The following is a 12,121-nucleotide window of genomic DNA, read 5'->3' on the forward strand; positions in this document are numbered from 1 at the left end:
TGAAAGTTGGCTTTTTCCACACCTGAAGACATCTTGTTTGGAGAGACATCTGTGTTGGCTGCTTTTTAATCAATGTATGCCTGCATTTTTTTTTTGGTCTATTTTTTGCCCGCCGACTGTCCTGGCCAAAGATTCCAGCGGCATAGCAAGGGTCCTCTCAGATTCCACGGTGTCCTCAGGCTCCTGCCATCATGTCTTTAGTGTCAGGCTCGCGGTTTAGGGTTTTCATCATTTCCACATTTTTGAGTTCCTCTCTGTTACGGTGATAAACAAAAACAAGGAATGCTCCCCACCCCATATGTTTTTATAGATAAGGGGGTATCCTTTATTTTCACTCTCTGCCTAATCAAAGTTTGTCCTCCCGATTCCCCGTGGGGCCCCGTGGAGCCTATTTTTGGCTGACAGGCCGTGAAATAGGAATGCAGCTGGTACATTGATTCGGCCACAACAGACCCCCTTTTCGGGACACTAGCCTTGCGTTTGAATCAGTACTCATCCCTTATCCTCAAGTCTATGGGCTGTTATTGAATTTAACTACATCGTTTTTTATGTTTTTGCTGTCTTGTGGCTCCTGTGCGTTCTGTTGACCGTTTGTTGGGAAGAAAACCGAAATGAAAATGAAAAAATGCTTCAGTAATATTATTTTTGCGTTTTTCCAAATCTCTGGTCAAAAAAATCTGCCCACTTTCAGCCGAGTTGCAGCCTCTTTCGGCCCAGGGAGTACAAAAATGGCAGCGGTGTTCCTTTTTGGCTCGGCATACGAGCAGAGAGCTCAGACGAGCACAGGAGGGACTCCTCCCAAGCAGCAAGTGAACACCATGTACATTTAGAGGTGTGAGCCACTGATCCAGGTTGACCCGGGTAGCAGCACTGGTCTGGAGCCCCCCCCCCCAGGGTGATCTCACCCCAGCCGCACCTTGCGTAATGGCTGCTCGCAATTCCAGCTGGGTGGCCTCACCAGGCTGGGTCTCTACACTCCCGGATTGGGTTTTGCTCCCTGTCCCTCTGTCAAGAGCTGTTTTGATGGGTTTATGGCTTCACGCAGGCTGGAGTACAGCAGCTCCCCATCTCTGCTGGTCAGTTTCCTTTTTTGAGGTTGGCATATCCAACTGTATGTTGATACAGTCAGAAGTGCTGGCTTCTTGCCGGAGGCAGGGGGAGTATAAGATTTAACTCAGCAGGCCTTTTAAACCTGCCCCCCCCCAGGGGATTGGGTGTTGGAGGAGTTTGGGTTTCCATTGCCTTGACAAATTTGCCGTGTCTGTTCAAAAAGATAAGCCACTAAATTTGTACCATTTGTTACCTTTGGTACAATTGAAGACTGGAAATTGTTTTTGTTTACTTTGTAGCTGATGGGTGAGGTGTTTTTTTTTTTTTTTGGAATGTACCTGCTTTCTGTTCAAACCCATGGATTTGAGGACAGGGCAGATGACTGTTGATTTTGAAGTTTTTCCCAGTTTAGTAGTACTGGTTGTGATGTGTCTGTTACATTGCAGTGGTGATTTATGCTGCGGCATGAGCGCTAAAATGTCGCTGTCGTCTGGCCATGGAGACTTCGGTCGAATAGTTATATGCTGAATATGACGACGAGCAAACGGTATAGTAACGGTCAAACGGTACACCATCCTCGGGCGGGTTAGTTAGACGAGGGAAGCCCAAGCCATTGACGTTGCTGCACACTTGACAGATTTGTTTCCCGTTTGTTTGACTGGTAACTAGCGGTAACCCTGACTCTATGCATTTGGGACAGAAATATAGAGGGCCATTGCAATCGGAGCAGAGTGACACATGCTGCAGTGCTGACTGACACTCCCTTTTGGGGGGTTAATAAAAAGCCTGTGGGGGTCCTGGGCAGCGGCCCTCAGGATGCTGTGGCGGCTTGGGGTCCCGCGGCATCGCGTTAGTCCCTCAGGGCTCTCAGGAGGGTGGGCACCAGCTAGATGCTTTCCGGGGCAGCCCCGGGAGGCTGTAACTTAACAGCACGGTACCCTCAGCAGGGATCTCCATTTTGTCTGGTGATGTCATTCGGCCTGCTCAGTCTAAACAGGCGAGGTTTGGCCAGTTCAGGATTAGCTTGCCTCATCGCAGTGTAGCGATGGCCGCACAGCTGCATTCCCTGCAGGGCACATGTAAGCGGTTTCAATCGCTAAAATCAGTCTTTAGGGTGCCGTTTTCGGGTTTCATCTGGGAGCAGAAGTAAAAGGAAAAAAATGTTGGGAAACATCCTATTACACACTTGTGCTAATCTCTTTTAGCACAGATACTTGTCACTATTATACTAGTCAAATGCTTCTTTCAAATGGAATAGTATAACAAATCTGATCTTTTTGTCTTTTATTTTTATTTTACACTGATAATGCACACTTGAGTAGACAGCTGTCACATTCCCTCATCTATATAACTAGCAGCAAAAATAAAAAGTCACTTGTATGCTTTATGCGTCCCTTTACATCCTATACAGACTAGGAGTATTCTTAGCTATTAATTAATCAAAGTTTTATTTGGGTATGTTTGGGTAAGTTTTATTTGGTTGTATTTTTTATAACAGTTAAAATGGTAAAAGGGAATTTCATTAGCTGTAAAAATCAAATCGCAATGAAAGAATGAGCCCTTGATTCAGGGCTGTGCTGGCTGTGCTGGCTGTTCTGGCTGTGTTGGCTGTCTGGTTGTGCTGGCTGTTCTGGCTGTGCTGGCTGCCTGTCTGTTCTGGCTGTGCTGGCTGTCTGGCTGTATTGGCTGTCTGGCTGTATTGGCTGTGCTGGCTGTCTGGCTGTGCTGGCTGTCTGGATGTGCTGGCTGTGCTGGCTGTCTGGTTGTGCTGGTCGTTCTGGCTGTGTTGGCTGTCTGGCTGTCTGGTTGTGTTGGCTGTCTGGTGTACCAGGCATTTTGCTGGTGGGTTGATGGGTGTGGCTTTTACTCCCAGCCCAGCCCTGCATTGAGCTCAAAAAAACCACTTACATCAGATTGAGTCCCCAGTGGAAAGAAATGCTAACAAGCCTGGTTAGCTGCTAACTGCTAGTAACCTGCAGCTTTCCCTGGCTTTTCCAGTTGCTAAGTGCTGGACGAGCTGATATATTGCTAGCTAGTATGATAAGTGTGTGCTGGGATGACTGAGCGGATAACTGTCCCGTGTACTGAGGCACAAAGATTGGTGTGACGGATAACAATGGACAAGAATGTTTTCTTGAAACAGATTATATATTTTTTTAAACTATATATTGTTCATGTTTTGCGCCTTTATGTTTAAATACTGCTAAATATTCTTGTGTATGATATTGATATGATAATTAACATGTAAGCAGCCCAGATAGGTGGCTTGTACGAGCTGCTTTTATTTGCATCCTTGTACTCTTGCGATTATCCTCCTGTTAGACACCCCAACAGGGAGCAGGAAGTCAGCAGGGACAGAGGCAACACGTTTCCGTGTTTTTATCACAGCTCAAAATCCTGCGCGTTGAAATCAATAAGGAGATGGCATAGTCAGAGTCTGCCATGCACCTATAATTACAGACACTCCCCAGGTTACAACGGTCCGTGTTACGATATTTTGACTTTACGATGGATAAATGTGTTCTAAGCATGTTTAAGGTAGGCTAGGCTGGACTATGATGTTTGCTAGGTGTACCGTATGAAAATGCATTTTCACCTTACGACACGTTTATTGGAACGTAAGTCCATCGTAACCTGGGGAGAGGCTGTATTGTGCCCGTTTTTCTCCGGAAGATACGTAATTGTAGTGAAAAAAAGAATCAGTGGCACTTGCCAGATTATATGTGAGTATGAAGACATTTATTTTGCTACCTGACACTAGAAACTTTAGCGTTAACTGATTAGAACTTATAAACCTCATATCAGTGTGTGTTACATCAGATTTCTGGCAGACTTTATGATCCATCACCTGTTTTTTTTTGTCATCTTGTAGAACGATGTATGTTTTTTGTACATTAGGCTTTCTGCTAGTCATGCATAGCGGTTAGGCCGTCTGGTCCACAAGGACACTGCTCTTATCCAAACTGGGTTCTAGGCTGCTGGTATACGAAACCTGAGCTGCTGTAGCAGCACGGCGGCGCTCTGCCAGGCTGGCAGCCTCTTTTATTTTTAAATTGCAGTGACACAGCATATAGCATAATCTATTTAATATCCTTTACCTTTTAAGGCCTAATTTGGGTGCCTGGGTGGCACAGCTGCCCCCTTCATATTGCACATAATGTTTACTGCCCTCTTATGGTTGAACTCCACACTGCACTCATTTTTATGAATAAAAAAACGATGCATGCTCTCATTAGCCGCTGATTGGTTCGAATCTGCTCATTGTGATACCAGGCTGAATGAGCAATTAAAATCGTTGTCAAGTGACCACAGTACTTCTTACCGCTATAACTTTATACTTAATTTTAAAGTGACTATTTAGCTTTGTTTCAGTGTCTGCTCGACAAACTCTGACATGTAAGCTATGTTTAACTCGGTGGTTCCTAACCTTTTCTGATACACCATGTGATTTCTGAAATAATGTCCACATCTTATTTCAAATTTGCCTACATCTGTCCAAGTTAAACCAATCTACACTGAACTAATACTTCAAGACACACAAGGCACTGTGGTCTCTCATCTCTACCAGCCATAGTACTTAGTAATGAGTTTTATCCCTTTGTTTTACTTTCTCATAATTTTGTTATTGGAGCTTTAATGCTCGCAGTAGTGGGGATTTGCGTTGTTCATTTAGGTTGTTTTATCAATAGGCCCAGAGGTTGACCCAGGCTAACCCCCACTCCCCGGCCAGTTAGCGGCATGCTGCCGCTTGGCCAGTGAACTGATAGATGTCCCTCGTGCCCTGCAGGGAGACCTGAGGAGCTACCTGAGTCAGCAGGAGTGTGTGCTGGTGAGCAGCGATGTGCTGCAGAGGATGGCCTGTGAGGTCACCGCCGGGGTCGCCCACCTGCACAAGAACAACTTCCTGCACAGGTATGCTGTCGTCCCGACGTCACTCTGCTGTCCATCTGTGGACTCTGCCGTATTCCCCTCTTACTCCTCTTCATTTGTAGATATGAACAATTAAAATAAAATTCTTTGTAATTTATTACATAGGGATTTATATGATTTATCTCTTCTAATTCGGTGTCTTGGTTATTGGTTCGATTTTTATCATATCAAGTGCTGTTAGAGATTTTGGGCGCCATGACAACATACTGTTAGGACCCCCAATCCAGACCAATCCAGTTATGTTCCACATTTGTTAGGGCCTCATTACTTGTCCTAACTTTTCTCCCTTTACGGCGCCCATGATAACAAGTATTTTTCAAATACAGACGCTCTTCTACTTACGACCTTTCAACTTAAGAACTTTCAGACATACGAGCGAAGAAGACTGTAAGTTCAAATTGTGTTTATTGGGCTCCCATTTCTTATCCGCAACATCAATTTTTTTTTTCTGCGCACCAATTCCACCTAGTACGACTTCTGCCCGCTACTCCCGCCGCTCAGCAGCGTAGCGTGCGTACTCCCAGCATACTAGCTCTTAGTACTTGCGTATACCCTTAAAATTATGTTGAATAACGACTTACGAACATTTCAAGTTACGAACGGCCGTTCGGAACATATCTCAGTCCTAAGTAGAGGAGGGTCTGTATATTAAAGTACAAATATTAAAATGTTCAGTGTAGATTTTAAAGTTGTTTTATTGGTCTGTGCTTAAATGCTTACAGTTCCCTGCTTACTATATGGCATTAGGATCATTGCTTGAGAGGTGTCACATGACTATACAGTGGGGAAAACGTGTCCTGAAGTCACTATGGCTGGAACCTGTGGTTTACAAACTTCGTACGGTTTCCTTCAACAGCCCCCTGGATGTCTGATATTGGGATTCTATCTGATTTGGCTTGTGCTCCAGACCACATGGTGGAACCAGCCTTATTGTAAGCCAGGGACCTCAGCGGAGACGTGCGCGCGACAGAATGACTTATTAGTGTTTTCCTGGCAGTCCACTTCACCCGTCCTCTCTGATATCTCAGAGTTTTGTTGTGCGTTACCGGTACCCGCTGCCAACCGCTTCGATTTCCCCAAAAAGGGCCGCCAGGCAGCTGAAGTCACCGTTTCAGTCTCATTCCTACCCCTGAGGCAGCAGGCGTCCAAGCAAGTGAGGGCCACAGGTATAGAGTGACGCGGGCTCTTAGCGCGTCGTCTCTGTCTTGCGTGCTCGGATAAGCCCCGGGGGTGTCCAATTGCACAGCTCCCACGGATTGCTTGGTGTCACTTACTGTCTGTTGGAGAGAGATGATGATTCGGCGCTTTGTGTGTAAAGGATATTTTTGTAAACTTTTTTTTTTTTTTTTTTTTTAATTACATGCATTATAACCCAAAAGGTGGCACTGTCACAGCGGGCCAATGGAAACGCCGCTGCCACCGACCTCCGCTTTTGGTAGTGAGTTGATTTACGGCCCAGCCCCCCAGCCTGCCCCCATGACTCCGCCCCCATAGCTCCGCCCCCCCCGGGCCCTACCCCTCATTGCTCGACATGGTCCGGAGCACCCAGCAGGGTGTATCCTCACGGGAGGGCGACCGTCTAGGCTGCGGCGGCGGGGCTATTTTTATCCTACAGAATATAACAAGACGGGGAGAGCATCGCGGCGGAAAAATGGCCCATTTCTGGGGCGCATGCTGGAAAGTAGCATGTAGCTATTCTGTGCTTTCGGCCAAGTTTTGGCAAATGGCAAAAAAGGAAAGAAGCCCATGTGGGTTTCAGAAGCCCGGGCGTGAGAAACAGGGACAGCAGGCTGTAAATATAACCAATCACACGGTGACTGTGTCACAGGCCGCCTTGACAGAGATGGATTTCTGTTTTTTGTGTAGAATGGATTCTGTTTGCAGGGGAGTCGCTCATTTTAATACTGTTATCGCTAGTTTTAACATGAAACGTTTCAACATGGTTTTCTGCCTCCCAGACGCACACAGCCTTCAGATGTGCTCAGGTTTACAAACAAGTCAACAGTTATCAGCAATGTTGAGCGTTTCAAGTCCAGAAGCTGCAAATCCAGATCAGAATTTTGTTTCTGACTCTTTATGCTCAGCTGGCTGGTAAAAACAAAATCTTGGTCTGGATTTGTAGCTTCTGGACCGGAAATGCCCCATACTGGTTATCAGTGTTTTGCATAAAGATATGAGTTAAAAAGGAAATGAAATCTCTTGGAAAGCAATGAAGATATAACACACTCCCCTGGCTGGGATAAATCACTGAATGCTGATAAATTTTACAGTCTGTGGTTGTAGTTTGGCTGCGTTTTGCCTTGTAGGGGAAGATGACTGCCCTGGCCCTTTCTGGCCAGCTGTACTGTATGCACCAATAGCTGCCAAGTGAGCTGGAGGAGTTTAAAATACATCCCTCTTTATTTTAGGTGGTGTCAGGGGTCTGGCAGGGGGTACTGGGAGGGGCGGCGGGTAGATTGGCCTGGTCTGGCCCGAGCTGGGCTGAGCTGAGGAGGGTGGTACCCCTAGGAGCCAGATCAGAGGGGGGTGAAACCCAAGCCCCGTCCCAGGCTCGCCGTCCTCCCTCCATCCTCTCCAAGTCACCCCCCCCACCCCGTTCTTCCCGAGAGCAGTGTTCCTCCCTGGGAGCAAAATCCCGGTGCTGCATGAGCGAGATGGGATAAGCTCCAGCATCAGTGATTTTGTTGCCAGGGGGTGAACGGAAGCAGCTGGACCTCGTGGGGGGGGGGGGGGTGTTAGCAGGGAGGGGGCACAGTCCACAGTCCACAGCCTGCCAGCTGACAGCAGCACACAGAAGGCAATTACCTTCGGCCTGTGAGATTGTTTGTCTACTTACCCCCCCCGCCCTCCCGGCTAGGTGAGTGTTTGTCAGCCTGCAAGCAATGCATTTTAACGGCAGGGGGAAGAGGCACTTTGTTTCTGGAGCCTGAGAATAACCCAACTGGCTTTTATGATTAATGCTTGTAAGTGTCTCAAGCAGGAAGTGGCCATTCCGACTGCAGCGTTTCCACCTGTGTTAGTGACTCAAAGGTCTTATTTTGAAATGCAAGCTGGTTTCCAAGCCCACTATTGGCCCACTATGAAGACCATTTCCTTGTAAGGTCTGTCTGTGTTGTATGATGGCTTAAAAGGTTTTCCTGTCACAAACTGTCTATTGTCTAATGATAACTATTTCCTGTCGCCAAAAGCACCTAGGTTCACCTTTCTATTCCTGTTTGACTCTGACAGTTACCCTGTCTCTAAAACGCAGTAAGCTCTGTCTACACAGGCTGACACATCGCCCTCTGTTTGGTTGCTTGTTTGCTGTTGTGTAGGTTCCTGTACACACTGTTCAGCAGGTTTGCGCCCAGAATGGTGCCTGGTGCTGTACAGTAACTTTTCACCCGCTATTTCTCCTTCATCTGCCTCAACTCACCATGGCTGGAGAAGCAGGAGAAACTGGGTTTTGACAGCTGCATTGTTAAATGCTGCCTTTCGATTGGTTGGGATTGTCGTGTGCTTTTTCGGCCTGCTTCCCCATTGGATAGGTTACACTGGGTGTTCACAATTGGTGAAGATCAACTTCGCTCCCCATCCATGTATGATCCACAGTTTGAGAGAGTATTTCAGGATGTAAAGGAACTAAAACATGGGTGACAAGCCCGCTCTGTGGCATGACTCATTCCGAGCCTGTTCAGAGGGGATAATGTATGTATGAATATCTCCACCAGATGGCAGCATAGCCATCCTAAAAGGTTATGTGACTTCTTGCTATTTGCTTTTATTCCAAAATGACATCACATGCAGCAGACATTGTCTGCTCTTTGGGTGTTATGTCACAGGTGACATCCCCGAACCTCACATGTCCTTAGGACAGGCTGATCTCCTTAGGACAGGCTGCATTCCTTAGGGCAGTCTGACTCCTCTGTTTTATTTTTCATCAGCCTGCATTTTAGACACACAGTTCATTGTGAAAGCAAGTATTAGAGGCATGTAGTAATATTAGTGTTGACCTCAGGCTGCCCTGCCTTTATTATTTTTCTGTCCTACTCTTCCTCTTCATCATCTAGTGACCTGGCCCTGCGGAACTGCTTCATCACCACAGATCTGACGGTAAAAATCGGGGACTACGGAATAGGCCCCTCAAAGTACAAGGTAGGCTTTAACGGTGTTCCATTGTCTTTGTATGTGATTGTTAATGGTCAGTCTGTGGGGTGAATATTTTGATTCAGCATGTCATGTGATAGATAGATAGATAGATAGATAGATAGATAGGTTGATTAGTTGGTATGCTGTTTGGTCTGCATTCAGCAACACAGGAACATCAAGCGCACAGATGCAAAAGCAGAGTGCAAACCTCAGGACAAAGTGCAAACAGTATTGTACAAGGACGAATAAATAAACACAATATAGGGAAATATAAATAAGATAACAGGAGGTGTACAATAACAGCAGTTCCGTTTGTGAGGTTAAACAGGTGATTTGAAGCTGTGGGCCTGATTTGAGAGACTGTCTATTCAGCCTCACCGTCACACTTCCTGTAATCCGGTTAAAGTGTGATGTCATCAGGAATTGCCACATCTGCGATTTGTGCCTGCTGTTTACGGTAGCAGAGGGGTTTGCATGAAATGGGGTCACTTGGGGGGTCCCTTTGTTAGTGAATTATTGATGCCCCCTGTCTTGCACAGGAGGACTATATCACTACTGAAGAGGAGTCTGCAATCCCCCTGCGCTGGATGGCCCCGGAGCTGCTGTCGGAGCTCCATGGCACGGTGCTCATGGAGAAGCAGACCAAGGCGGGCAACGTGTGGTAGGACCTTCTCCGCACCTGCTGCTTCAGCCTGCCTGGGACTGTTGTCTCCTGTAACAACTGCAGTGTGGAAGTGGAGGCTCCATAGTATTATGTAAATTACTGAGCAGTTACGGCTGAATGAGACATGCACTTATTCTTATGACTTCTGAATATGTTCTAACAGAGTCTATTAATGTTTCCACAAACACTTAATGTTTTGGCACACAGCATAATGTGAGTGTTGCTCATAAACAGAAGCCTTATGTTAATAATGATAAACTTTTTGTTTCAGCACTTAGATTTATACCCTTTCAGTTGTGGAATCTGATCTCACTCTTGCTCATTTGAATCTACAAACCCCCTTTCCCTGAGCTAGGCCTGAGTATAGGCAACAGCAAAAATTTGGTAACTGGACTGTTTTCTGAAACTTTTATTTCCCTTATAAGTTGCCATTAAGAAAATGCCAAAATCTCTCCCTTAAATTCACTTGGCAAATTTGACTGGGATTTGTGGGGTTCTACAAACCAGTTAAAAAAGAACCATGAATATGGTTATTTAAAGGAGTTGGCAAACGCAGAGCGCACACCTCGGCAGAGCATCTGCAGTCTACACACTGCTCCAGATGAGGCTTCCTGTCTGCTCTGCCAGGTGAAGCTGACATTTCAGGGCTCTCTTTCGGAAACTTCTCCTGACAATGGAAGAGCTGTTTAAGGCATCTGCTTCCTAATGTTTTCTCAATCCCACACATTTGATTTTAACTTTGAGAGGCTTAAACTCACGCTCATAACCAAATTTTACTGCTATAAGCAAATGGCATGATGAACGGAGTTCCACAAGTGCATGAATGAAAGTATCCCAGACAAGTGTTTTCCAGGCAGGCTGTGTTCAGTAGCACATTAACGGTGATGTCAGCGGGAGACATTTCTTTGAGCGCTTGAGGGTTTAGCAGCGGGTCATTATAATTACTGATTAAACACTGATTAAACATGAATTCTCTTAATGTGCTAATGTGTGCTGGAGGATTTAGGTCAGAGCGGAGTGGCGTTTCCTCCCAGGCCTGTTTAGTGGGCTGGGCGGGAGGGCGGGTCACGTCCGAACGGGAAGAACAGCGAATGGTGTGTCCGCAGGGCCCTGGGGGTGACGCTGTGGGAGCTGCTGGAGCGTGCCGCCCAGCCCTACGCACACCTGCCCGACAGAGACGTGCTAATCCACGTGATACAGGAGCAGCAGATTAAACTCTGCAAGCCACAGCTGGAGCTGCCGTACTCTGACAGATGGTGAGCCTGTTTTCAATGAATAGATAAACGGCGCGTGCGTCCGTGTTTGTGCGTATACCAGCTCGCGCATTAGACAGCCCCGTCAATGATCAATGGTGATATTTTTGGGAGGAAGGTATAATTTTATACCCCCTGCACACAAATGATTTGTCTTCAGCATTTCAAGTAGTGCAAGTCCTCCTAAAACTCCAATAAATTTAAATTGCACGTAGACATATATTTTTCCGTGTTTGTTTTTTCATCTGGGCTGAATTTTCATAGAGTACATAGTACGTGGGTCATTAAAGCAGCAGCTGTTGTCATTAATCTGCGGCATTTGCATTTCACCTGATATAACGACATGATGATTTAGAGCCTGAATTACTTAGACACATTTTGTGAGACAAAGTCACTTAACTTCCTGTATTTCTGGCCTGATATTCTATACTTATTATATTTTAATTTCCATTTAATTTAATTTATATTTACAAGTTTTTCTAGAAGACACTTATGTATGTGTGTGTCTGTATGTATGTTGGTGTGTGTGTGTGTGTGTGTATGTTGGTGCGTGTGTGTGTGTGTGTGTGTGTGTGTGTGTGTGTGGTGGGGTGGGGGGGGAGGTTCATCTCCATCTCCGTCACAGTACCCAGTGAGTCAGCTCCTCTTTGCTTCTTCCTTTGGTCCCTCTTTTTAAGGTTGCCTGGTGACTAAAGAGGGGAATATTTCCTATTGCGTACATGGTGATGTACAGCACAGTTTCAATATTTACTGACTTGCGGACGAGGGAAAGATTCTGTAATAATGGTGTGAATTCTTAGCTGTTTCTGTAAGAGAAAATTCTTATTAATCAGATTTGTACAAACCTGTTTCCAAGAAAGTTAATTTAAGAACATTATTCTTAAGTCGATGCACTATTTGCCTACACAGCCTTTCACAGAGTGCTGAACCTCTCCCCATCTTCACTGCACAGAGACTCTGCCTCTCTGGGAGGCTCTTCGTATACCCGATCATCTTACTGACCTGTTGCCAATTAACCTAATTAGTTGTGAGGTGTTCAACCAGGTGTTTTATTTTAGCATTACACAGCTTTTCTACTCTTTTGTTGCCCCATCCT

At 45.9% G+C, this 12,121-nt stretch overlaps 1 protein-coding gene across 2 annotated transcripts in view; it reads left to right on the forward strand.

Annotated features, from left to right (window-relative positions):
* LOC111842555 (serine/threonine-protein kinase LMTK2-like) overlaps positions 1–12,121 on the forward strand; it is a 38,892-nt gene that overhangs the window by 16,495 nt on the left and 10,276 nt on the right. For both annotated transcript variants that reach the window (XM_023809283.2, XM_023809284.2), the window contains exons 7-10: positions 4,838–4,962; positions 9,030–9,114; positions 9,648–9,769; positions 10,879–11,028. In XM_023809283.2, coding sequence (XP_023665051.2) covers positions 4,838–4,962; positions 9,030–9,114; positions 9,648–9,769; positions 10,879–11,028 — 482 coding nt within the window. The remainder of the gene's footprint in view (positions 1–4,837; positions 4,963–9,029; positions 9,115–9,647; positions 9,770–10,878; positions 11,029–12,121) is intronic.

This window comes from Paramormyrops kingsleyae, chromosome 5 (assembly GCF_048594095.1).
Source record: "Paramormyrops kingsleyae isolate MSU_618 chromosome 5, PKINGS_0.4, whole genome shotgun sequence".
NCBI classification, from domain to species: Eukaryota; Metazoa; Chordata; class Actinopteri; order Osteoglossiformes; family Mormyridae; genus Paramormyrops; species Paramormyrops kingsleyae.